Source organism: Nestor notabilis, unplaced genomic scaffold, assembly GCF_000696875.1.
Source record: "Nestor notabilis isolate BGI_N333 unplaced genomic scaffold, ASM69687v1 scaffold26981, whole genome shotgun sequence".
NCBI lineage: Eukaryota > Metazoa > Chordata > Aves > Psittaciformes > Psittacidae > Nestor > Nestor notabilis.
Window position 1 is genome coordinate 7,966 of NW_009915645.1, and position 26,363 is coordinate 34,328.

A 26,363-nucleotide genomic window follows, 5' to 3' on the forward strand; every position below is an offset into this window, starting at 1 on the left:
ATGGGAACTGAACATACTTTTCAAATGAGAATGGTTGTCCTTTTCAGAAGCTAACCTAATATTTAAAATGGCCACTTGAAGAAGTACCTTGATTAGGAGAAATGTTTATAGATTTAGATATAAATTCCATATAAAAGAATCTTTACATCTTCACTGAAGGTTTGTGCTTCAAATATTTTGCTCAAGAAAAAAAAATTAGTTTTTTTTTAAGCACAAAAAGCATTTCCACCTTCCATGTCAAGAGTTAAAGTTTAAGTGATTAATTCAAAGCTTCAGGTTGTACCCCCACTACTTAGATTTCCTGACACAATTATTTTATTAAAGCTCTGTACTATGTTCTGTGCTTATATAAAAATCAATCACTTAAATACAACAGCTGAAAGTCCAATCAGGAGCACACACAGGAGGAGGAAATTTCAGCAACACCATCTGCTATAATCCACTGGAGAGATTCAATCCTTAGACACCCAGTGACAGCATTTTTAGGTACATAAACTTGAAACGGACTGTCCTGAAGAATGACAGACAAAGAACAAATGATGATGTGGCCATTTTAGTTTTGAAAGCACAATGGAAAATGAGACAGAGAAGCAGGGGGGTGGTGTCTAACTCAAGGTATCGCCCTAGGTTGTGTCTAGAATTTCTAGGAAAAGCTAGAGGTCTGCCACCCTCTCTTCATATGTTACAAGTTGTTTTGTTTCTAAAAGATTTGTCTGTTTATGGAACTGAAATACTGTCACTGGAATTTTAGCTACACCATTCATTACCACCAGTTTAGTAAGCTATGAACTTTGTAAGCTTTCTGAACCGAACCCTACCCCACTCTTCAAAGACAGGCTTTGTTCAGAAGATACTGAAAGATGACAGAGCAAGAGACAAAGGCTAGAAAGAACCGGACTGTGCTTCTCCAGCGCAGGAACAACGAAGTTAGTGCTTCATTATACCTGAAAAAAGAAAAAAAGCACAAGAGTTGGCTTTTAATGAGATGTGTAGAATGTAAAATATTCAAAGAGCCTTTCGAGTCATGATCTTCCTGTAGTTACACATCCTAACACAGTTACCATTTTAGACATTAAACTGGCATTTCTTTCACCTTTCTATCTCTTACTTGGTAAACAGGCTGATAAAGGGAACTAAACTTCAGGAGAAACAAGCTTGAAAGCATTAGCTCAGGAAAAGCAGGTGGAAAAAGTCAGAGGTGTCTACAGTGTGCTGAAACCCAGGTAATGGGGATACTGCAGTTTGAGGACATCTAAGGATTTTGGGGGGGGAGGGGAGGGGGAAAGCTGGGGGAGAGGGATCATTCTCCAGTTCACTTGACTAATGTATCCTCAAATAAGACAATTTAAAAACTTTTATAAATCAAATAGGAAAATTTAAAGAACATTCAGTATTTGAGTTCTTGCAGATATGAAGATACTTATTCTGATGTCTTTTGCAGAATTATGTCCAAATTAATCCTGTCCCTGCGTTTTGACAGCCATTACACTGATTTCTGATATCAAAATTAAATAAAGCCCAAGTTGTTGCATAGTCAGTCTTACAATGCCTGAACATAACACTGAAGTTACATGTACAATTGCAAGTGCCTATAGTGGTGCCTTAATTTGTGCTCATTGGAATTACTCCTGTGTCACGCCAGAGAACTGAATCAAGACCTTGAAAGTCGTCAGGAACCTGCTCCTGTCAGAGCAAGCGCAGTTTAGAATGACATGAATGCTGTCCTTTGCCTCACCTCTCTGTAATAATGGACCTCCTTATTCCGCAGTAAAAATCTCTTCCTTCCTTTTTGTGTGTTTTTCCTGAGTTAAATCTTGGGACATTAAAGGCAAGCTGTATCAGTGACTGACAGTCATTGATAAGAGTCACAGTTTCACAGCTTAAGAGGAGTTTGATGCCCTTCTCACGCTCACACCCTTCTGGCTATACATGCTTCTACACCAAAGGTGAATGTATACATTTAATAACTAAAGCATTAAGAAACAAAAGAGGAATAAATGAATAGCTACAACTAGGAATTATTAGGTGAAATGTCAGAAAAATTACAGCTATTTATGTACCCCTTTATTTCCCCCAAACACATTTTAAGATAGACACAACCTTTGTATTTTAGATGCCTAGGCATTACTTCTACCTCTCTGGTTTGTGTTCCTAGACAGAAATTTAAATGTAGCCACCACTACCAAATTTAGTAGGCACCTATGATGCTGATTTTCAGAAGGGTGCTGCTCCAACTGATTTTCTTTTAACACCTTTTGCCCTGACAGTGCTATTTAGCTACAAGGGGAAGCACTCTGATATAAAAACAAGTCATGGGAAAAAATAAGAAGGTACTGTGAGGAAGGAACTCTGAATGTGCTTTGATTACATATCAAAGCGTATGCTGCTCCGTTAGGGAAACAGATGTCTAAGGAGGCCATTCTCAACAAACACCCCTAAGAATGAGGCTAGCTGGCAGGACTTGACTTCTAAAAGCAGCCTTATTCATGAAATCAACTATGCAACACACCCAAGAACACAGACACCCAGCTTACCAGTTTTAAAACACCCTGCAAAAAGCAAATTCACTTCCCAAAGTCTTATCCACCAGTTGTGCATTCAGAGTATTACATGTTGACAACAGAATTCCTCTTCAAAAACATCTATTTCAGAAGGTACCATTCAGTAGTAATGGTGCACCAGTAACTAGTTTCCATTCTGAAGGTAAGAACAGAGAAAGCTTTTTACCTGTGATCATACACGTAATTGAAAGGTAATTTTAGGGCTTTTCCTTAAAAAGGTTACACAAAACCATTGACTCCTAGATGTTAAATCTGGGAGTGCACTTGGATAGTGTAAAGGCAGTACAGTTACTTCTTGGCATGACAGCCCCTTTCCAGCAAAAGCCAAAACTTAAATAGAAGTAGAATCTGCGTATTCCTTTTTGCTTTCAGGGTTCAGAAAGTAAATGGATCTTCAGAGGATGATTTCATCAAGTCTATTTATTAATGCATTTCAAGTTTCAAAAAACCTTACATATCTTTGCACAATACTTTATTTTTTGCATTTTTAGTAAAAATTTCCAAAGTGAACAAAAAAGATACTGTATAAAACACAGTGGACATGAAATTGACAGTAGTATTCCATTTCATTGTCTTGAACTTTCTTTCGGTTTTACCACATCTTGACTTGCAGTGGAGAGTTCAGTGCACATTTCTGGTTTCAGAAAACATTTAACTTAGACTGAAACTAAAATACGGCAGCATTTGTCTGCCAAAAATCCTACCACAGGATAACATTACAGGCAAAAAATTTACATGTTCCAAAGTCTACCACACTCAAGAAGTTACTAAGAACTCTTGCTGAATAAAAGTCACCATTTTAGAAATGCAAACCCACTTCCAATCTTTGCACAGTCTTAAAACAAATGTATTTAAAATGACTTAAAAGCAACTACACACACTTCTAACTAGTTAAGATCATTTAGAATTATTTATATAGTCTATTGGACTTGGGGTTTCATGTACAAAATTTGTCTCTAAACCATGTACAAAAAGCTGTATTTTGAAAAAGTTACCACGTACTGTACAAGTTTACAAGGAAGAGATCCCATTATATTCTGTAACATTTTTGGCCTTGCTGGCTTGCGTCACATTATGAGAATGATTGTGTAAACCTTATACTCTTAAAAAAACAAAACAAAACAAAAACAAACAAAGGAAGCCTGTCCAACCCTTACGTAAATTTTCTCCTAAGCAAAGCCAGGAAAATTATAGCCATTTGCATCTCTAATTAGCTTGGTGCTTTTGGAAAACAAGCAATAAATATATCACAAGCTTAAACATTTTGTAATGCCCCCTTTCATCTCCTGCATAGCAGTAAGCACCTTAAGACATCTTTTGTTTCCTCTTTCAAAAATGCCAATTATTTACATTCGTAAGAAAAACTTTGGAATGGGACATTGTGCTGTTGAACTTCACTACTGGTATAAAACTGTGGAAAAACTGGTAGTCCTAACTACAATTTGAACTCTGCCACAGGGGCTGGGCAAATCGCTCTAGTGGTTATCAATCAACAGGATCATGCTGAAGCGTTATTCAAATACCTGATAAATTAAAAAAGAAAAGACAAAACCTACAGCCTTTCTTTCTTTCCACATCCCTCAGAACACGAACTTAATTGTACTGTAAGAATATCTGAACAGCCCAAATCAATTGGTTGCAATTTTTAGACCAAGTTGAGTAACAGGCAGGATTTTCTACTGAAGCATGGAAATATTTCAGCAAACTATTCACTCTTTAACTGAATAATCAGACAAAATGAAACTATTTATGCTGAGCTACAAGAAATTAGACACCTCTATAAAACATTTTTGAAACATTCTGGCATTTGCAGAGTTTGCAGAATACCTGGTATAGCTCTAAAAGACCATTCAATCTTGTATGCTATGTCTTAGCAGCTGTTTGATAAAGATGAAACGAGTGCTTGAAACAACTTTGATCATGATAAAAAGAAGTTTGATTTGATTCCAAATTGCTGTGTAAAGCATCACAGGATCCTTGACCATTACACACCATAATCCTCTGTTATCCTGAGTATGTCAATTAAACAGTAATTTCTTCATTAATAGCGGAAAAGTTTTATAATACAAAGAAAACATCCATATTGCAATTCTCTTGTTTACAATTGCACACAAGTACGGGTGTACGTTAGAAATACATGTCTGCATATAACAATGTATATACATCGACAGGTAATGTCTCCAGTGCTGAGGTGGTCTAGCTTCCTAGTCTTGTCTGGCAGTTGAAAAATAGAACTTTTTGTTTTTCAAATTCTTGAGTAAAAGTTTTCCTACAGCCATATTTGCCTGCAAGTGAAGAAAATGCAGCAATGAAGAGCACAGAAGGGGGAAAGAATCACGATACTCTAGGACTTTGTGCCACTAAATTAAAAATATGCAAGAAAACCACTTTTCTTCTTTTTGAGCTGGAAGATTCTCTCATTAAAAATTAACCATTTCCACTTGTTTTGAGGGCGTATCATGCTTTTTTTTCTCTTCTATTTTTGAGAGTTAAGACTGGGGACAATGACTTATTAGGTTTTCTTTGGAGTGAGTTTTCCCATTGTAGGCACTAGGAAGAACCAAGGCAAAAAGCTGCAGTCAACGTCTCATATGTCCCATCTGATAACTCTCTCGGGGCCTTTGCCGCTGTGGTGGCTGAGTGGTTTGTGGTGGTCTCCTCCTTTTTAAAGTGCCTGTTTCAAAGAAAGGTACATATTATCAAAATGAATTTAAGAAATGCTCTGGCCATACAAATTACATTTAACTATTTTTCTGAAAGGCTCCAGATTTAGACCTGCAAGGTTTTAAATAGATGATTAACTGCACAGAGGATTTACAGAATATGTTTTATTATCTCAACAGTAGTTTCTTTAACAGGCTGATTCTTACAAAATGTAGCATGGAATAGTAAATAAAAGGAACTCTGATGTGGAAAAACTCTTCAAAGCTTTCTTTTGCTACGTGTATTGTGTTACAGGAGAGTAAGGCAAGTTATCTTCATGAATTGTTTCACTGGCATGAATTTTATGTGCAGTTTCACACTGCTAGAATAACAACTGTAGGTTGGGACACCCAAAACTTCCCTTTAGAACAAAATAGTTGAGGATAAAACAGTTCTCTAAATTTAATTACCTTGTGTACTCACCTGGAAGTGGTTTATGAGGAGGCAACTTTGGATTACTGCTTGGAGTATGAACACTGCATATCTTAATGAAACCAGCCATTAACATGATCAAGGCAATTCCCATAAGCAACACTGCCCACCAATATGCCTAAAAACATGAAAAAATTATTTGGGGTTGGTGGGCTGGCAGACACGCATAAGAGACAGAGGTCATAAAATATGGCTTTCCTTTGCCTTTTGTAAGTCATCAAAAAGCTGTTCTGAAACATCACTTAAAATATGACCATAGCATTTTAAAGAAAAACATCCCCAAAGTTCTTACACAGAAAAAAACCCATCCAAAATACTTCAGATCCACTCTATTATCAAAAGAGTATTTCACTACAACAGAGCTATATAAGCCTAAAATCAACAGCTTACACAGAATTTACTATGCAGCTCTATAATGGTGTTTCATTGTAGCTCTCCTCCCAGTCTATTATTAGGAAAGGGTCATCTAAAGTGCAATAAAAATAAGAAATGCTAGAGATCAATATATTTAGTTCCTAAAAAGAAATCAGAGCATTCAAATGTGAAGAGTTCAAACAGGAAAACCCAGTAAATTAAAAATGTGAACATTAACACCAAAACAGTGAAGGGAACAGAGGTATTAACACAAAATATTTACTTGTTTTTTACTTATTTGTTTCCACTCCCTTCAATCTACCAAAATATTTGCTGCACTCAAGGTGCTTACAGAATCACAGAATGGTTTGAGTTGGAACGGACCTTAAGATCATCTAGTTCCAACCTCCCTGCCATGGGCAGGGACACCTCGCCCATAGTAAAACAAGGACTGATTTATACTTTGAAGAATTCACAGAATGGTTTGGGTTGGAAGAGTCCTTAAAGCTCAACCAGTTCCAACCCCCTGCCATGAGCAGGGACACCTTCCGCTAGAGCAGGTGCTCAAAGCCCCATCCAACGTGGCCGTGAACACTGCCAGGGATGGGGCAAATTCAGGGATGGGACATTCAGGATGCTGAAGTACTGTATATATGCAGCAACACTTACAACCAAAAAATTTTACATTAGACTAGTAAGATAAAAACCCCCCAAACTTACCACAATCCATTCTGCAATATTTTCATATAGCTCTGGATTAAAAATTGCTTTCTTTAATCTAGCTAGAGGGCCATCAGCATCTACCAGCCGACATCTCATAAAAACATCACAGTAGCCTTTAAAATCATTACAAGGAGATCCAGGTTGCAAAGTAATAGTTTTACGACCGAAGTGTCTCTCCCACTGGTTAGAGCCTGTACTTGCACATGTAGCTGGGTCCACTGAAAAGTGAGTATCAATTAGATTAGTCAAACCATTATTGTTTTAAAACATGTGTATAAATACTCTGGTGTTCAATTGTTCAAAATGCTTTTGAAAAAAATTAAGTTTCTATTAATCTGTAAAGCAACAAAATACATTGTTTATCTTCTACAAAATACAAGGCAGTGTCTATCTGAAACTCTATCTGAAACTAAGTATGAACAGAATTGCAGTATGCTCTCATGAATAAATGAGATACAAATACAAACACCGAGAAGATTTCAGATACCTACTGCTATATTTAAACATACAGTTCAGACAAATCTTACTTTTTCTCATGCAGCAGACATGACACAATTCTCTATCGTCCTTGCCATCTGAACTAGCACATGTACATTCCTCCAAGCCATGCTTCTCACAGATAGAGCCAGCACATTGCTGTTTGAGACAAAAGCAAGAGAACACAAAAATCAATTCCACTTTTAAGCACACTGACATTAGGAAAGATATTAATTTTTAATAGCTGAAAGTATAATCATCGGTCTAAAGATGCTTATCAATAAAAATAATAGCTTGAATTTCTTCTGAAGTTTATAAACAAGAACCCTACAGTTAACTGCAGTGTTCAGGCTTGTTTGATATTTTTCTTTTAAAGATGACTTACCCTATTATTCTTTTTTAGCAGTGCACCTTTTTTTAGGGCCTCAGAGTACCCTGCAAAACTCTCACAGCACTGCAATTCACACTGAGCCATGACTCATCAAAACTCTGCTTAGGAAAATGAATCAAAAGCATGTCTTCAAAATATTTTATCTCAGAAAACAATAAAATGAATGACAGGAAGGAGTCTGTATTTAATTCCACTGTGGGATAACCCTTCAACTAAAAGAATTAGAAAAACCCCCAGTGTATTTATAATCTTATTTCAAAATCAAGTAACTATATCGATGATTCCTCTATCTTTAAGATGACTCTAAATTAGCTGAAGAATTACTACAAGCAGTACCATTTGATTAAAAACCTGGACTGCGGGAAGAATTACAGCAATACAAGTTGCAGCTCTACGAGGATGACTTTTGCTTGTTTCTGCTTCCAGGTAAACATAGATCAAGTTATAGGAGGCTTCTCATCAATATTTCATGGCAACTGCCATGGACTCTTAAACCAGGAAACTAATGGCAGTTCAGAGTAATTCTGTATGCTTGCACATCTGTAGCACATGCACATGGGTGGAGGAACTGCATATTTTCATTCAACAAAATTCAACATGCAGTCATACCATATTTAATTTTCTAAGGCAACAAAACTACTTGACCAAGACTGAAGAAAAACAGAAAGATGGAACTAGGAAATAAGCCACTTTCATACTCCAATTTGTACAAACACTTTAAAGGGAACTCTCTCAAAGAGTAAATCTAGCTTGATATTTGTTACCTGCTTCTTAATATTTGGTGTGTACCTCGTTGACTGAAACCCATAAATCAAACATTTTTATTAAAAAGGGGATTAATCTTACACTCTTCTCCAGTAAGTATTGAAACCATATCTCTTCATAACACAGTGCCTTGCAATAAACAACTGCAGTTACATAGGATGATAAAGAGCCCATACCCCGTTTATGCAAACTTGTGTGTTCCTGTTGCAATCTGTGAAGTTTGGTTTAGGATCAGATGCTGGACAGAGAGCACTGACACCATTACACATTCCTTCCTTTGCACAGTCAGAATCATTTCGACACTTATCAGTCTTCAGTTTGAAATTACACTGTGCAGTACAGCAGGGGCCTTGGCTAGGACTAGAAATAAATAGAAAACATTGGATGTAAAGAAAAATCATGAACTATTCCAGAAGAATTATTCATCCTGAAATATACTTTCTGATTTTTCAACATTTTTCTGATTTGCACTAAGTAAAATGTGCAGTGAAATTATTTTTTTCCACCCCTTAAGGTAACAAAAGGTTACTGCTCCAAATACAGATTTCTTAGTCATTGTAGTAACCATTTGAGCTATTTGCATTATATTAGAAGAAGAGCACAAGCACATTTTAAATTCAAATATAGAGAAAATAACAGCATTTCAAAGTTTGTTTATATAACACATTAAATTAGCAAGTTGACAAAATTAATTCAGGAATAACTGTTGAGTTTCAATAATATCAGTTCCAGTGTAATAAAGTCAAGATCTGTCACCAATTATCATCCATAGTAACAATTTTTTTCCTGTGTTCTACAGGCATACCACTTATTGTTCAAATAAATAAGAAAAGGGAAGGAGACAGGTCAGGTTTATATCAGAAATCACAGTCAGCATGTAAACAAATTCTGGGGGAAAGCCAGATTTGTCAAAGCAGCCATATAGCATAGCTTCACTGGTTCCTCCAGAACCCTTGGCTTCCCTTCCATCAAAGCATCTGAGCCCCTTATGCTATGTACACAAGCGTAACACACCAGTATATCTGGTGAAACCACAGGAAACAATCATTTCTCTTTCTGAGGCTCTGTTTGAGTACATATATGCCATTAAAAGCAGCATAAGAGTGAAAGTTATGTATAACTACTTCATTAAAGCTAAGCCTTCCAAGTCATCATCTCAAATTATTCTGCATCTTAACACTATTCACAGGGTGCTCGTTGGCATTCAGTGGTCATTAGAAGACAGCACAAACCTTCTCCAGGTGAGCAAATCTCTATTTTAAAAACACAGCATGCTAAGAAAAAAACCCCCACATCACACATGGAGAGACTAAAAGATATGGAAAGCAGCTGCATAGATACCATAGCTTTCCCAAAACATGTTTTACCATGTTATTTACATGATCCATTCTTACACTTGGATTTGCTTTACAGATCTTTGGGAACCTCTTTGTATAGCAAAATTTTCAGTCTTAATAGAACTGGCAAAATGAGAATCCTAAGCCAAAAAATGATACAGTCACTCATATTTAAGACTGTTGCAGCAGGACATAAAGCCTGACTACAGTCAGCTGAACGTGAGAGCAAAGAAAGGAGGTGGTGGTGGCATCTGGTGTACTGACAAAGAAACAACTCACCCCAGGTGCAACACAAAATCTCAGAAACCAGTTACAAGACAAGACAATGTAGGGCCTTTATTTTGGCAGAAACAATACAGATTTGCAAGGGGGAGGGAGGAGAAGACATGCAAAATTATTGTAACTATGAATTCACAGGAGATGGTCCTTCTACTGTGCCTACACTGTCAAACAGCAGTACATGCTACTTTTACTTCCACTTCCAGGGTGACAAAGATCATTTTAGGGCAGGAAAGATTAAATAGGACAGAATTGTGTATGTTTTATCAAAAAGTGGAGTTGGTTTAGACCTAAAAATAATAGAATTTTCTCTTCATCTTTGGCTGAGAGTCTAATCAGATGTTAGATTTCTGTCTGTCTCTAGAGAGGAATAAAAGCTCACACTTTACATGTGGAAAAAATCCCCTTAAGTTTTCAGATGAAGTAAGCATTTCAATGTATCTTAAGTCACGGAACTAAAAGATAGAAGTTGACTTACTTCACTGTAAGCCTTATGATCTTTAAAAGTTCCTCCTATAAATCACTGTGTACACAACACTGCCAAGATACAAGGTGCCTTAAAAACATAGGTTGATTTCATTTATAAAACAAGGTTTTAAAAAATAAACATCAACCAACTGTATCTTTCAGTCATCTTCCAGTTAGGCAGTGCTGTAGAAATGGCATTAGGACAGGATCCAATTTCATACTATCTTCCATTACCCTTTGGGCAATTAATGCTTTCCTGTGCATATTCTATAAACAGCATTCTGGGCACATCTTTCCGAATCATCCAGCTTTTACAAGAGGCATGACCCACTTCCGATAAAGGTAACAAATTCAACACACATTTGTCTGCACTCAGTCCTCTGCTGTGTTAGCACTGATACAATCCAGTGCTGGATTATCTTTTTCAAAAGCTAGAGAACAGCCATCTAACAGAAAGCAAGCGACAGTTAGCACCAAGACCTGCATAGCATAACTGTGCTTACAAACTTCTCGCTGTGTAAGGCATTTTAAACAATAAATACTTTACCTTTAATGCAGGTAAACAGATTCAGATTCTAAAATACCAATTGCAGCTACCAATAAATCCCCAAAATTAAACTGTACTGTAACAGACATGCACAATACCTGCAGTATTTGCCTGGTTTTAACTTGCATTTTTTATCTTCTGGTTGGTTTGCATCGTAACAGCATTCATCTTTACATTGGTCACTGTATCCACAATCACACTGTTCTCCTTGTTCAACCAGTCCATTACCACAGATGGGTTGACCAGACTCTGAAAAATGCCAGTATATTTATGTACTAAGCAGTACAAACAATATGCAAATAGTCTTACAAATGTTTCCATTGACTCACAACAGCATCCAGCTAATCATGACTGAAAATGCCTCATCAAGATGGACTTCGGACTAGGGCTCAGATCAACTTGCATTATTTGCTTGCCACCCAGCTTAGTCATTCCTACAATTCTAGAGAATTGTAAGTCTCTGAGTAACAGGTTTCTGCTCCTGACAGTGGGAGTTTCTTGCGTAGATAGGAAAACAACAGTGGTAAGTTTTCTGCTAAGCCTCCAACAGAGCAGCATCCTTTCTTGCACTCCACCTCCTTTAACAGATTCTGAGGACAGAGGGCAAAAGCTGATGGCACTGAGGTGAACTACAACTTCTGCTCCAAAACCCAAACCTACTTGCTGTACAGTGTCATGAAACCTGTGAGAGTTCATACATGACAGACTCCAGAAAGAAAATTCCTGCAACACCCTTTTTTTTTTTTTTAAACATTTAAACAGAATTCCTGTATTTTAACTTGTGCTCCTTACCTTTTGTCCTTCCACTGGGCATGACTGAAAACAGTCTGGCCGTACTTTCTTTACTCTCTCCCACCAGGCATTTCCAAGACAGACAAGAGCCCACCCTCACCCCTCAGCCTTCTCTTCTCCAGACTGAACAGTCTCAGCTCTCTCAGACTCTCTTCACATGTCAGATTCTCCAATCCCTTAATAATCTTCTGCTGGACTCATTCCAGTATGCCGTCTTTCCTGTACTAGGGAACCTGGAACATGACACAGTACTCCTGATCTGAAATTCAGTTCTTCACTTACTGAGTCTTTCAATAAACTAAACTAAAACAAACTAAAAAACAAAAACTTGGAGTAAGTCTGGAGGAGGCCACAGGGATGATCAGGGGCTGGGGCACCTCCTGTAACAAAGACAGGCAGAGAAAGTTGGGGCTGTTCAGCCTGGAGAAGAGAAGCTGCGTGAAGACCTCAAAGCAGCTTCCAGTGTCTGAAGGGGGCTACAGGGATGCTGGGGAGGGACTCTTCATCAGGGACGGTACTGAGTCTATGAAATTTCTGATTAAACATAATAGTAATAGCTTAGCCCTTCTGCTTTCAGGATGACTAAATACATACCAACAAAGCAATTATTTCTCTTTTTCTCAAGAACTTGGCTGATATTTCGAATGCTACAGATAGAGAACTTGTTGTTGTTAAGTTTGTCCCCAGATGTAGCTCGTGCATACATGATATAATTGCCATTTTCTTTCTGTCCCAAGTTCTTGGACTCTCCTGGAGTGCACTCCATTCCAGAATCATGCTGCAAGACAAATATTTTAAAACTATTTCTATCACGACAGGTTCTCCTATTTCTTGCTATCATTTTATACATGTGAAAGTAATCTAATTTGGTAATAGTAACACAGAATAAAAGGTTCATAAACCACCATAATCTTATACTCTAAGGTTTCTTGGAATACAAGAACTATGCAGAGAAAAACATTTGTTTGGGGTTGGTTTTCTTTTTTGTTTGTTTTCTTTTTTTTGTGTTTTCACGTATTTCCCTGCATCAAATACAACTTGGAGTAAAATGAGAACCATCATCTTCCAGGCTGATCCAAAAAGACATTTAATTCAGTGGGACTGGTTTTTCAGTTTCATGTGTTCGTATTTTTAGTTATTCTTGGAAGGCTTCCTCCTACTCAGAGCAGTGGTATTAGGGATTTTCTCAAGGCACATGAAGAAAGCATTCACATGTGAACATCTGTTTTGGAAGAACTCATAATTCCTGTCGTATCTTGATTTCATCTTATTCCAAGAGTAGAAAACCTATATACCCAAGTTTAAAAATAAAAATCCCAAACCAAAAAACTTTGTTCTCATCTCCAGCAAAACCAAAAGCCTCATGATTTCAGCTTGCCACAAACAAATCATGCCCCTAAATGACTGGGAGACCATTTTGCTCAAAAATATTGTTCTTGGTATCTTAATCCTCTCCACAGTTTTCCTAGGTGAACTTGTAAGTATAAATAATTGAACATAAAAGAGGCAGTTCCATCTTCACTTGTTGAATGAAGTGTCATCTTAACCAATTTTGCATTGATTCTTTCTCCTCTCTAGGATAAACTAGAATACATTTAAGAGATGTGTGTGACTCTAGTCTTTCATCAAAAACAGGGAAGTTTTTAGCAAATAATACTGCAGTCTCTTTATAAGAGATTTGAACTAGTAGAAGTAAACAATTCACAAAATCCACTGTTGCACCAGTGTTGTCAAGTACTTATAGAAAAGGGTTAGTCCAGCAATGTGGTTTGTTTGCATACAATGTGCATGCAATATGCACATTCAGTCTTGGTCATGTTCTCCTTGTGTATAAGGAAATAAAAACTCCATTCACAAATCACACACTTCAAAACAGCTGAAGAATAGTTAACAGATTAATGGTAATACTCACAGGTGAACCAAAGTTATGCCCAACCTCATGAGCAAAAGTAATGTGAGAAACCTTGGGAGGAACATGAGAGCCATAGTTCTGAACAGTGATGATTCCAGTGTTCAAAGACTTCTTCTTACCATCAGAATACAGTTTGCTCTTTTCACATATTCCACCAGAGCTCCCTGCATTTAGACAGAAGTTAGTTGTTTAGGAAAAGTAGTACTTTGTTACTTTTCTAGTGACATTTAGAATAAGAAACAGCTTGCCGCCTCCATGGAGGCTTATGGACCAAGAGTTCTTCTGTGTAATTAATATTAACCCAACTTTCAGAGTAGATTGGATGTATCCACACTAATGCTCTCAGCAGTGAATGGCTACATTCACACAAGCAGTTAGCTGCTTTAGAATAGCTATTAAGTAAGAGCTATTTTGGTCTTTCTCTGCACAGACAAGCCCTGATTTCATCATACCTGTAGAACAGGACTAGCAGGGTGCAATGTCCAATACAGGTAGTCTCAATCTACAGCCCGTTTGGATTTCAGTAAGTCAAAAATCCCACAGTAATATCACAGGAGATCTTCTCTCACAACAAGACCATTTATATAAAATGTCTAGGATGTGCTGAAAAGGACATATAGCTAAAGTGACTAATTTTTCCACTGTACCACGTAAAGCTGAAAATGCTTTTGATGTGTAGGTTAATCAGACCCATATTTATAAGGTCAACAATCAAATGTGTCACACTCACTGTTTGGAAAAGTTTAGCATTGTAACTTTAATTTGAAATTCTTCCGTATTTTGACTTTGCACTAGGGCAGTATTAGTGTTCTAAAATTCAGCTATTCTATTGCTAACAGAAATGGTGTTTAAAAAACATTCTAAAGAAATTTTCTTGTTTCTGAAGTAAAATTTCATTCTGGTGAAATATTCCATTTAGTCTATGTCAGGATGTTAAACATGAAAATCTCTCAAAACAGCTTTATTTTTCTCAATTAAATTGAGTTTTGACAGCAGTGTTTGTGGAATGCACATTCCAATTCATCCTGAGTTTGCTCATGCTATACACTAGTCATCACAGTCTCAGTTTCTTGTTTTCCTATGGTTCTTCCACAGTCACTAAGGTTAGACCACACAGGTCCCTCCAACATACATACTATGATCACAGATCCACTGGTCTGTTACCCCTCTGAATACCCTAGCAGAACTTACTTGAGCATTTTAACCTCCTAAAAATCAAAGCCTGAGGGACTGTCATACTGTAACAGTTTTCCATATAGTTCCAATACTCTACAGCTTTAGAGGCAAGTATAGCAGTAAAAAAGTGAGGTTATTATGTATAGCAACATCTTATGAATGGTTTAATGTTTCTTACACAATTACTCAAATTCTGTTAAAGCTTTTGATAATGTTCTCTTAAAAGTATCCAGTCTCTTGCAAAGTCTCATGGTCTTCAGCCTAATTCCTTATTCTAGAGAAATCACGCAAGGGCAGAAACAAGGGAAGATTGTCCCTTCTGAATTTGATTTTGACTTCCCTGAAAGTTTGCACAATCTGGAATCTGTGTTGAGCTATAAGTAAAGAGTATGTATTTACTCAAACCTAATGACTAACAACTTTTTATAGCACCCATACATCCTAAAAAACATCCGGGACAAACATCTCAAGATGCTGCACAGATGAAGACCTTTCTTTGATTTTTCAGACCCCAAGTACACAATTAGATTAAAACTAATGAGAAGCAGTTCAAGAGTCACACTATTATTCTCCTATCTCCCAGAACAAGATCTCACTGATTTAAATAATTTAAAGATAAAGTTGCTTCCAATACTTCCTAGAAAACTTAAGGATTCCGCAGTGTAGTCCTACTACAAAATTCAGGTTGCATAGTTGTAAGCCCTGTTTACATGTAGCAGAAATACTTGTTTCCTCTGTCACTTCACTGGTCGCTCATACCTGTCAAATAAAAAGCCATCCACATAATTCCACCTTTGTCTAATAGAAGAAATATGTTTTTCTTTATTGTTCATGGTCAAAGAAAGACAGCCAGACTAACTGAAGTGACACATGATATGCTGTTTATATTTAAAAAAATACAGAAATCAAACCATACATAACCAAAATTGTGAAAATTTGGTTATCAGATTTTTGTCTATTTGCTGTCCATTTAAATGAGTTTCTACTTTTTTTCTTTGTACCTACCTACAATACTTTCTCATAGCTCAGGTGGTTTGGATATAATTACCTGAAGGGGCTCCAACCCAAGCCAGACCAAGGACTCCATCATCAAAATCACGGTCTGTAAACACATAGGCCAAGCAATAATCATCATGATTCTGTTCTGAGTTCAGTTCCAGAAACTTTTCCACACCGATGTTAGGAAATCTGAAGGGATTGGAAGAGTCCTTCTCATCTATAGTTGTGTTAATCTAGAAGTAAATTAAAACAAACTGTAAGATGTGATTCATTTTCACTTGACTTGTAAATACCAGCTAAGAGGCTTACAATCATCAATACCTTGTTATGTTACACAAAGATGTTGCTTAAGATTCACAGGCCTTAACAACTTCCTACCTAGTATTTGGAATACCAAGTTCTACAATGGAGAGAGCATTTGTGTAGTAAATCCCCACTGTATTTCATTTTTCCTTTCCATCAGTACCCAGTTTATACTTATGCTTTTAAATCATAACTTTTAGAAGGAACTTTCAACCTCTACAGCCATTATCTATTTTACTACATTGCTTGGAGAGCAATACAGTTATCTGACCCAGTCAACACTGCTGAAATGTAACAAGTTGATTCCTATAAAAACTGATTCATAACCGAATTATTGGGGTTTTGACAATAAATACCAAAACCAAACCAAATAAATGGGTTAGGGAACCATTTACTACAGAGACACCTGTTTTACAAAATTACTGACAATAAATGGTTATGAGTGAAGAGGACTTCTGAACAACAGAGCCTCCAAGCAGTGTCAGAGAAGCTACAAGTATTTCCAAAACAACTTACTCTTATTCGTTTCACCATGAAGCTGATGTTACGAATTCCTGAGAAATCTGTTGACTGGTAAATTGTGTCAATCGCTTTAACATGGCTGGATATCTGTCAAAAACAAAAGCATATCTAGTTCAAAAACCTATGCCCTACACTACAGGTAATCTTAAATAGTAGCAACTGAAAGGCCTACACTTTACATACAGGATAATGTGCCATATGAACTCTATCAGGCCTTTTAAATCAAATGCTGATGGCAAACAATGGAAATAAATTCCTACATAACCTATTATCTGCATTATCACCATGCTAGGTAACACCAAAGCATATTGCTTTTTTTTTTCCCCTTTATTTTTGCCATGTAATTCTATCAACTATTCAGATACCCCTTTGTGATACTCGCTCGATTCAGTGCTACCATAAGACAGCACTGTAGATAAAGCTCTATTCAAAGCACTGCATTTCTTTGTTCTCAACAAAGCTACTTGTTACAGCATTATTGTTTTATTTCTGGTAGAACACAAAAGTGAAAAAATTGATCATTTGTCTTTTCCAGTACCACATAGAAATGCTAACTCATTGACATGAAGGTGACTTCAGAGCTTTGGAAAATGCTACTCAAATTGATTGTACAGTGTGATGAATAAATAGTTGCAGTCAGATTTGCAAGTGCCATTGAAACTTCAGACTTCAAGAGATGTATATTAACCTGCTAGTAACATTTTTAGAAAGTGATCAGCAAAAAAACCAAACCCTTTTTCCAGTTAATAATATACTGACAAATGGAAGCATCTGCCTTTAGTGGCCACTGCTTTTATGAACTTCTACTACAGGAACACATCACAGTGTCATTAGCTCACAGTGTTTTGAACTGAAATTCCAAATGGAAGGCTAAGCAAGTGTTAAGACAGATGCTCGGCAAGCTGTCAAACAGAGCAGAACTCTTCAGGAAGGAACATTTTTTTGAGTAAGAACTGAGAAAAGTCACACTGCAAGTCTCACTCAGAGGTGCCAAACAAAACACAGCTGCCATTATTAAAAGGAAATACAAGTGCCCAGGACTTTTGTCACAGACACATAGCATCTTTTTAGTGACAAAAAAAAGCTGTTTCTATAATGTCAGGATCACTGTAACAAATGAAACAAGACATTCTAAAGTGAATAAGCAATAATATACACAAAATGACATTAAATCTGTCAGAAATACACACGTACAGTAAAAGCAGATAATTTCAAATGAAGAGATTGGAAATACCTGTGCAATTACAGCTTCCCTTGTTCCATAATGTTTGTAGAACAAATGATCAGTCTGAATATACAGCTGACATGTATTTTTTTCAGCCTGAGTGGCACGCTTTTTTCTTAAAAGCTGTGGACCATCGTCCTTTGGCTCTTCAAAAGGCTTCTACGTATACACAGGAAATAAACACATGTAATTTTGTAGCTCTACATGCTGCAGTAGATTACTTAAGAACAGCAATGGGTTCTTCTAAACAGACTCCACTAATTCAAACAGATTTTAATTCTTTAAGCCACAAATTTCATGAATCTTGAATTACACTAAGTATGTTATAGCCAGTTTTCAAGTACACCATTTATTTTTAGTATCTCAGTCAAACCCTTCTGTGCATGTCATTTTGTAATATAAAAGGCAGTCAATGTGAAACAGACTTTTTTCCATGCGTATGATCTTTGGAGTTTCCCTTTTTCATAATCCTCTTCCACGATGAACTGTTTGCACATTAGAAAAAAACCACACTGCTGTGGGACTTAAATGCACCCTCCCTAACACAGGTTATTTCACATAAGTTACCTTAGTTGGCTACTTCAGCAGACACAAATATTTAAGCACGTCAGCAAGAAACAAATGGTAAATGAAGTAACATGAAGTTAAAATAATGCTTGTCAGAACAGTATCTGCTAAAACATTTGCCTCAAGGTGTTCATAGGTTGATGGCCCACTCTCTCCATGAAGTTTTAAAAGTAAATTTTTGGGAAAGCACGTTACTTTACCAACACCCAATTGTGTTATACTGTTGATAATTTAGGAGGCACAATGTAAAACTTTAAGTTGCTGATGCTATTTAAAAAGACATACTGCTAGTTTAGTTGGCATACACTTAAGTGACAAAATGATGCCAAAACTTGAAACAGTGTGGAACATAGCAAGAGAAACTCGACTTACTGAGTTATTACTACACTGTAAAGTGTTGTGGGGAGGGCGGAAGGGGGAATCCAGTTTCATGACAAGAAGTGCAAACCTAAAGGCAAAAACCTGGAGGAATCAACCATTGACCACCTACCTCTTATTACTGGCAATCTGTAGCATGCTATAACCCCTTCAATCTTCCAATATTGCTAACAAAACCCTCCCGCTCATATCACTTCATTTACCACTGAAAGCACTCAGATATTACAAGTGCGTTACACTAACGTAACTTGAAAATCTAAAAGTTATTACTCTTTAAGGACCAATATATTACTTAGAGATCAAGGGATCTTGAAACTCTCCTTCTCAACTGCAATAAAGTATATTCCTCATCTCAAGCTGTATTTCCACATCCATCTAAATTTTGAATTGTTGAAAAATTTGAGACAATGTAGGATTCATTAAGACCATGAGCTAGCACATCTATGCTGTAGAAGTAATGAGAAAAGCAATTTAGAAAAATATGTTAATAAAAAACCTCTAGCAACAATTGAAGTACCTCACAATGCTGAGGAATGACGACTGACCACAAGTGAAAGAGACAGCATACAAGAAATAGAAAGTTATTACACTAATTTCTAATCAACATAATCCATTAGTCTATGTTGTACCTCTGTTATTGGTTCTTCTATACCAGTCATCTGGTACTTCTGCATTCTTTCAAATACTGAATGATCTGCACAGCCTCCTTGTGGTCCATATTTATGTGGATATTCTAAAAAGAGGAAGGCCAGGTTGAGTTTTCAAATTCCAAGTACAAGTGCAAAACATGGCTGTATCACTCCAGCTCACTCAGTTTGTACCCAATATTGCTTGAGGGAAGCGTTCTAAGATTTGAGCTTTATGCAGCTGTTTCTTTCATTAAACATTTCTACCAAGATACATTCTTAGTTTCACAAACAGAACTGACTATTGCTTCTTAACATTGTTTTCTTATAGACAGCAAAAGAAAATATGAGCACCAACATCTAGCATATGAATGAGGAGCTATTATTTATACAGTTGTACTAATGAACAGCAGCCTTAAAAAGTGAACTCAATAGAAAATTATTAGAGATCAAGTATACTACGGACTGTTCAGATAAGAGAAAGGTTCTCTTTACTGAGTTGACGAACTAAAACTAAGAAACCTTGCTAACGTTCTTAAAGGATTCTATTTTATTCATCTCCCACAGAATTTTTAACCAAATTTGATGTAATGCAACTACTCATCTGCAAGAACAGAAACTCTGATGATCCTTGGTCTCATACTCAATTCTAGAATCACGAGTTTGCTAGCAATTTGACTGACAAGATAAAAATGTACAATTTCCATTCTGGAAAGTAAACAATACCATTAAGGGTAGGAGGTCAATGTGTGTACCTATGTATTCATGTGTATGTATGAGTATAGTTTTAAAACTTACAGAGCTACAGATTACAAAACTTACAGATGTATTTAGAACTTAGGGTAAAGTAAAACAAGACTCCACGCTGGAGATTCAAACTAGCTCGGTGAGAATATCATACGACTGGCTGCTTACCATCATTCTCTCAGTGCTTGTCAATGCAGCTCTCATTACACATGTAATGTGTTTTAGACACATATGGTTAATTTTTTGACTGTTGATACCTATTGGAGATTTGTTATCAACCCATACTGGCAGAAGCTTCCTCTGGAGATGAGTAGTTCTGAAGGCAAGAGGTCTTGCCCCTTCAGCTTCTCTGCAGACTGGATCCCATTATAAAGTGGTGTTCCAGTAAGAGGTAATGAAGTGCAGATTATGGGAACCACATATGTAAATACTTAAGGAAGTAGTTTCTGTGGGGCAAACCATGGTTTTACCGTCATCTCGACAGGGTGCAAGTTTTGTCAGAGATGTGTAAACTTTACCAAGGCCTGTTGTTTTGGAGGAGTTGGTGGTGGGTTGGTTTTCGGTTGTCTTTTGTTGTTGTTGTGCTTTGTCAAACACCCCCCCTCCCCACACTTCTTTTAAAGAAAGTGTGAGGATCCAGAATCACAGAGTAAATAGAACAGACAGACCAGAGTAGATTTATAAAGCTTAAGACCTGGCACCAAGGACCTGATGTTCACATTATATGCATTTCAGGAGATTTTACCCTGGACTTGCTCTAGTCTGGTTCTGTGGAGTCGAAGCCTCTTAGCAGCTGAAACATAGTAGATGCACTTCTAAGAGTATGCACTCTGGTACAATTTCATCTGACAGTAAGGTTAGCCCTAGCACGGTGCCAGAAGAATAGAGAGAGGAAAAAAACAACCCCTTTTACTGGAAGCTACCTCACCCAATTTGGTTAGCAATATAGTGGAACACTGGCTTTGCTATAACCAGTACTAAACAAAACATACCACTCACTGTTGAAGTCATCTGTACTTTCTGGGATCCTGTTTACCATCACTAGATTGGAGTGAAGAGCAAAGGATTACAGATATGACCTTTCCCTTCATCTCCACCACTTTTTTCCTCCCATCATAGTATTAAAAAAAAAATTAAAATCTACTATATTAAACTAGAATTCTCATTACCCACTACCCATGTCACACCATCAACCACTTACCTCTGCAACAAAAGCATACTACAGAAGGGTGGGACTAACGGACAATTCTGCCGTACCATAAGCACCCTTCAGCTATGTAAACCACTGGAACTTGAAAGCAACTCCTTCAGGTGATAACTGCAGGAATCCACAGAAATTAACTGGAAACACGGCTGCACACCATATTTTACACCAGTGAAAAATGCCATTTTCTGCTATCACCACACTTCATGTCATAATGTGGCATTATGACAATTGACAGAGCAGTACTAGAAATAAATGTTCTCGGTGCATTACACAAAATAAGCAGTCTTTCCTCTCTACCTTGTTTCCCCAAAGAGGTTAGGAAATCCCTTAATACATTTTTAATACTGACTTCCTGCAATTCAAACAAATATTTCTCACTTAAAAAGTAATAATCTAGTAATAAACATGTTAAGTCAGTTAAAAGTAAAAAGAACATGAAACAGTCTAGAGCAGTAATTGCTAAGGTTTAGCATGTGTTGGAAAAGATATATTCCCTAGGGACAGATTTGAATCCATCCTGCTAAACACAGGAGGCAGGTAATATAGTTCACTTTGGAACCATGTCTAGCTTACAAAGTTGCATACAAAGCTTTCTTTTGATAAATGCTGCATTACCCCAAACCATGAAGGTACTGTTCCCACCACGTGTTTTGAGACTTCCTATTTCCATCATTCCCTTCTGCAGTTCCAGTTTTAAATATCTGGAGCTAAGCAGGAACTACATCGTGTCAGATGACTTGGCCAATTTTGACCCACATCACGGAAGTCTGGTCCATGCTCTTGTGATACTTTTAAATGCTCTGAGAGGAACAGCCTTCTGCCAGGGATCAAGAGCTTCTCAATCTATCCCTACCACAACCCTTTGAACTGATCCAGAGAACACACGTGCCTTTACCATGAAATGACTGTTTACAGTGAATGCAGAGTTGAGAAAAAACTGGAAGCCTACTTTCCATCAGACCTTTAAAAGAAGATTTTAATTACAGGATCAATGCTCTAACTAGAGAAAAATCCTCAAGCAAAACAAATACTTGATTTTTCTTTTTCCATATTGTCCCATTTTTCAATTTCAGTTATTGAACATCCTGACAAAATGCTAAAATTGTGAACAATGTAACAAGAACAAACACAACCCCTCCCGCCTCAATCTCAACATTTCATGCTTTTTGACAATGACATCTTTTCCTAACTAGATGGCAGATCATTAACGATGTTATTTACAACTACAGATGTTTTTTAAAAGAGGCACTACCTACCACAACCCTTCGTGGTCACATGAATTTTTTTTCTTCTACTTGTCAGTAAACAGTATGATCTATTAAGCCTTTAGGTCAGCTACTTAATGGATGCTAGATTTAAGCATCTGGGGCAAGGGTATAACAAACTTCCACTAAAAGTGCTGAAAACTCAGTTCTTCAGCCACTGTAGAGATTTGCCCAATTCTAGCAAAAGCAATACTGTCAGAACAAAAATCTAACTTTAAGCAGATACAAAAACCCCACCTTATTACTGATTGCATTCTAAGCAGTCTGTGCTCCCATGACAACTGCCAAGTGACCTTCATTATTAAACTGACAACCATGATATGGAAAAAAAAGCCAAATTCTCACTAATACATAGTTTGCAATGGTCAGTTCATTAGGAGCTAGGGCTTTGCAAAATTACACAATACTTTACTTCCTGTTCTCGGTTGTACACTTCTTTTAAGACCATAAAGGCAATTAAAAGACCATGTTTATTTTCCTGAAGGTCTGAACAGGATTTTCCTGTCTACTGTTGATCTCAGGAAATACAGATTTTGTATTTTACAGTCTGAACTCAGGGATACATTTGAAGCATTATATGATTTAAATAAAGTAAATAGAGCTCCAATGAAAGCCTAATCCTTAAAAGTTTCCAAAATATTTTAATGAAAATAGCAATTTGCACCTTTCTAGCACTGAATTATAAAACAGTTTGACCAAGAGTGACTTAGAAACTAAAAATCATTCAACTTGCGTTTCAAGTCATGAATAGAAGGCTGCCTTCCACTGGTCACCACATCCACTGTAACAGACAAAAGCTGCCTTATAAAGTTGACAATATAATCCCCACTTACAAAAACCCCCTTTTGTTTAACTTCTGAATAAGAACTCATTGAGATGCTAATCATATGTTGCATTGTGATTTCTGAAAAGCACTAAAAGCATATTGTTTCAAAAGGCTGAAACATGGGTGACCAAAACATATCCCAAATTAAAGCAAAGATGACTTCTTCCCCCAGTCTCTCCTGACTTAGAAATGTTGGCATTTTTGTTGCTTTTGTCCCATGTAAGATACTCGTGGTTTGACTATTTCACAAAAGTCAGCCTTAGATTAGAGCAATAACAGATTTGCACGCTTGTTTTTTTTAAAGCTACTGTAAAGCTTAGGGTTTTCTTAGTTATTGCTGGGGTTTTTTGGAGCTGCAGTTCAATGCAAAAATAATTCATGAAAGGAGGAAAAAAAAAAAAATCAGCCTCAAAAGCACCATTCAGAAAGTGACAGGAGCAGTTTCATACTCCAGATATTTCAGAGCACAGAAATCCTAGAGGCCTCTAGGATACCAGTGAAAAAAATTGAACTATACAGTCAGTATGCACGCACATCAGACATGCATGGACAGCAACCACTGGGAGCTGCACATTTCCAAACAGTGCTGCTCAGACCTAGCTCCAGGATGAGCTGTTTCCAATCATGCTGAGCAAGCAGCAATGGTCACTCACTTGGCAATCTGGAAGCTGTATTGTACCACTGTACATGTGGCTCTCCGGAATAGGTTTAGAGAATCCCCTCTGATAACCTGATTTTGTTTCTAACTGCTAATTTTGATGCACTAGATTCAAGAGGAAAACCAGTGTAAGCCAACGTAGCATCACTTAAACAAAAAATTCATATCCTGCTCCTGTTGACTTTAATAAGGCATTAACATGAACCAATTTCATCACTAGTTTCTTCCATCTCTCAAATGATCCATTTACTCCTCCAACAGAGATCACTTCTACAAAACAACAATACTAACTTTCATAAAATCGAATTATCTGTTTCTTTAAGGTACAGTTCAATTTCTGTCATTAAAAGAATATTCTTAGTCATCCGCACAATCTTCTTGCTTGTCTTAGCCTTTGGAAACTGGGCAAATCCCTTTATCTTCCTCCTCCCCCTCTTTTCTACAACAGGGTTAATAAAACCCTTTGTAAAGCAGACAGTGACTTATTCACAGAAAGTGCTGTGTAAGTGGTAGTCTTGTAGTCCACTATGAAGCAGTGAATTGAACGGTTTGGTGAGACCTACAAGACAGACCGAAGAATTTAGAAGTATGTGCAAATTATTCACAGAAATGTTATAAAAGACGTATCTTACAGTTACATATCAGGCTTTTTTTGGGGGGGGGGAGGGTGTTATTACTTTTCCACACTACTCTCCTGTTACAGCAGCAAACCATGTAATACTCCACCAGCAGCTAGCAAGACAAACTGCCAACTCAGACTTCCCTCTGCAACGCTCTGTAGAGCCGAAAATTAAATGCATGCTGCAACTTCTCTTTGAGAATCAAAAGCAGTATATGGAACAGTATCCTATTAAGTTACTTCATTCTCAAATATGGGTCTTGTATGCACCAGGAAGATATACATTTAGTCAGTCAGAAAACAAGTGTAGCTCACAATGTACATAAATTCAGGAACTGAATTCATTCAGAAGCCCTTTGAAATTCTGCAACTTCTATTTGATTTTGGGTTAGTAATCATATTTACAGAATGGTGTAACAGGAAGGACAAACATATCTGCTTACAGCAATTTTAACATACTTGAAGACAGCATACATATTGCCACTGAATGTAAAATACAGCTGTATTCCAGAAGCTTTATTCAATTAGAAAAAAGTAAACAATATTTGCTGACTTTTTAGCAGAGAAAGATCACTTCTCTTCACTGCATTCATGCAAGAGCAGTAACCAGAGAGAGTATTATGCAATAACCTTGTATTTTTCACTGGCTTACAGCACAGAGAAAATTATAATATATACCACCAAATCACAACCAGGGATTTCTCTCATCTATCTTATTTTTGACATTTCACTATACAGTCTCATTATGACATACTTCAAAAATGATCACAAGAGTGGTTCAAGTAATTTTAATGACCTAACCCAGGTCTGCTCATCCAATTCCAAACAGGATTTCAAACTCAAGTCTTCTACAATTTGCACAATGGTCTGATGGGACAAGTTTTTAAATGAAGTTATAGTTTAAATTCATTCTTAAGCAAGACCGAAGTCCTACAGAAAGTGAGCTTGCAACACACAACTTGTTAGCTTCAATAACCAAAATGTAATCTTAAAGTGACTCTTTGCCAACATCTACTTTGAAGAACTGAAAGTTGGAATACCAACTTCATTGCAGTATATTTCAGGTTCAGCATAGTTACTTAAGCATCAAATAAAACTGATTTATACTACAGCTGAAGACTGATCATACATAAAAAGGCAGATGAAGTGCAGATCTCTAATGTATCAGTACTGAAGATGTAGAAGTATTCCATGGTTCCTTCTCATCCTGTTGGGCATTGCAACTAAAGCTAGACTTCTGGGGCTACACTCTTCTAATTCAAACAGTATTCTCCATGCACTTCCACAAGATACTGTGTAAAATAGACATACTGGGTGCCAACATATCTTCTAAAGAGATATCTGAAGACAACTGTGACTATGTATGCAGAGGAAGCTTTTGTTTCACTCATGTACCACCTACATTACATGTAAGTAAACGCATAGTGACTTGAACACTAATTATCCTTTATTTTCCAGTTCCCAGGGAAAACAGACTCAGTACAGAGCATTTAAGAATGCATTT

General features: G+C 36.9%; 1 protein-coding gene across 1 annotated transcript in view; it reads right to left on the reverse strand.

Moving 5' to 3' along the window:
* Positions 1–2,966: 2,966 nt before the first annotated feature.
* The window catches only part of ADAM10 (ADAM metallopeptidase domain 10), a gene marked incomplete at its 5' end in the record, with an annotated part of 38,962 nt that continues 15,565 nt past the window's right edge, over positions 2,967–26,363 (reverse strand). The window contains 12 exons of the mRNA XM_010024253.1: positions 2,967–5,235; positions 5,688–5,814; positions 6,771–6,991; positions 7,301–7,409; positions 8,583–8,766; positions 11,136–11,286; positions 12,424–12,607; positions 13,742–13,905; positions 15,966–16,149; positions 16,736–16,828; positions 17,976–18,125; positions 19,541–19,644. Coding sequence (XP_010022555.1) covers positions 5,141–5,235; positions 5,688–5,814; positions 6,771–6,991; positions 7,301–7,409; positions 8,583–8,766; positions 11,136–11,286; positions 12,424–12,607; positions 13,742–13,905; positions 15,966–16,149; positions 16,736–16,828; positions 17,976–18,125; positions 19,541–19,644 — 1,766 coding nt within the window. The remainder of the gene's footprint in view (positions 5,236–5,687; positions 5,815–6,770; positions 6,992–7,300; positions 7,410–8,582; positions 8,767–11,135; positions 11,287–12,423; positions 12,608–13,741; positions 13,906–15,965; positions 16,150–16,735; positions 16,829–17,975; positions 18,126–19,540; positions 19,645–26,363) is intronic.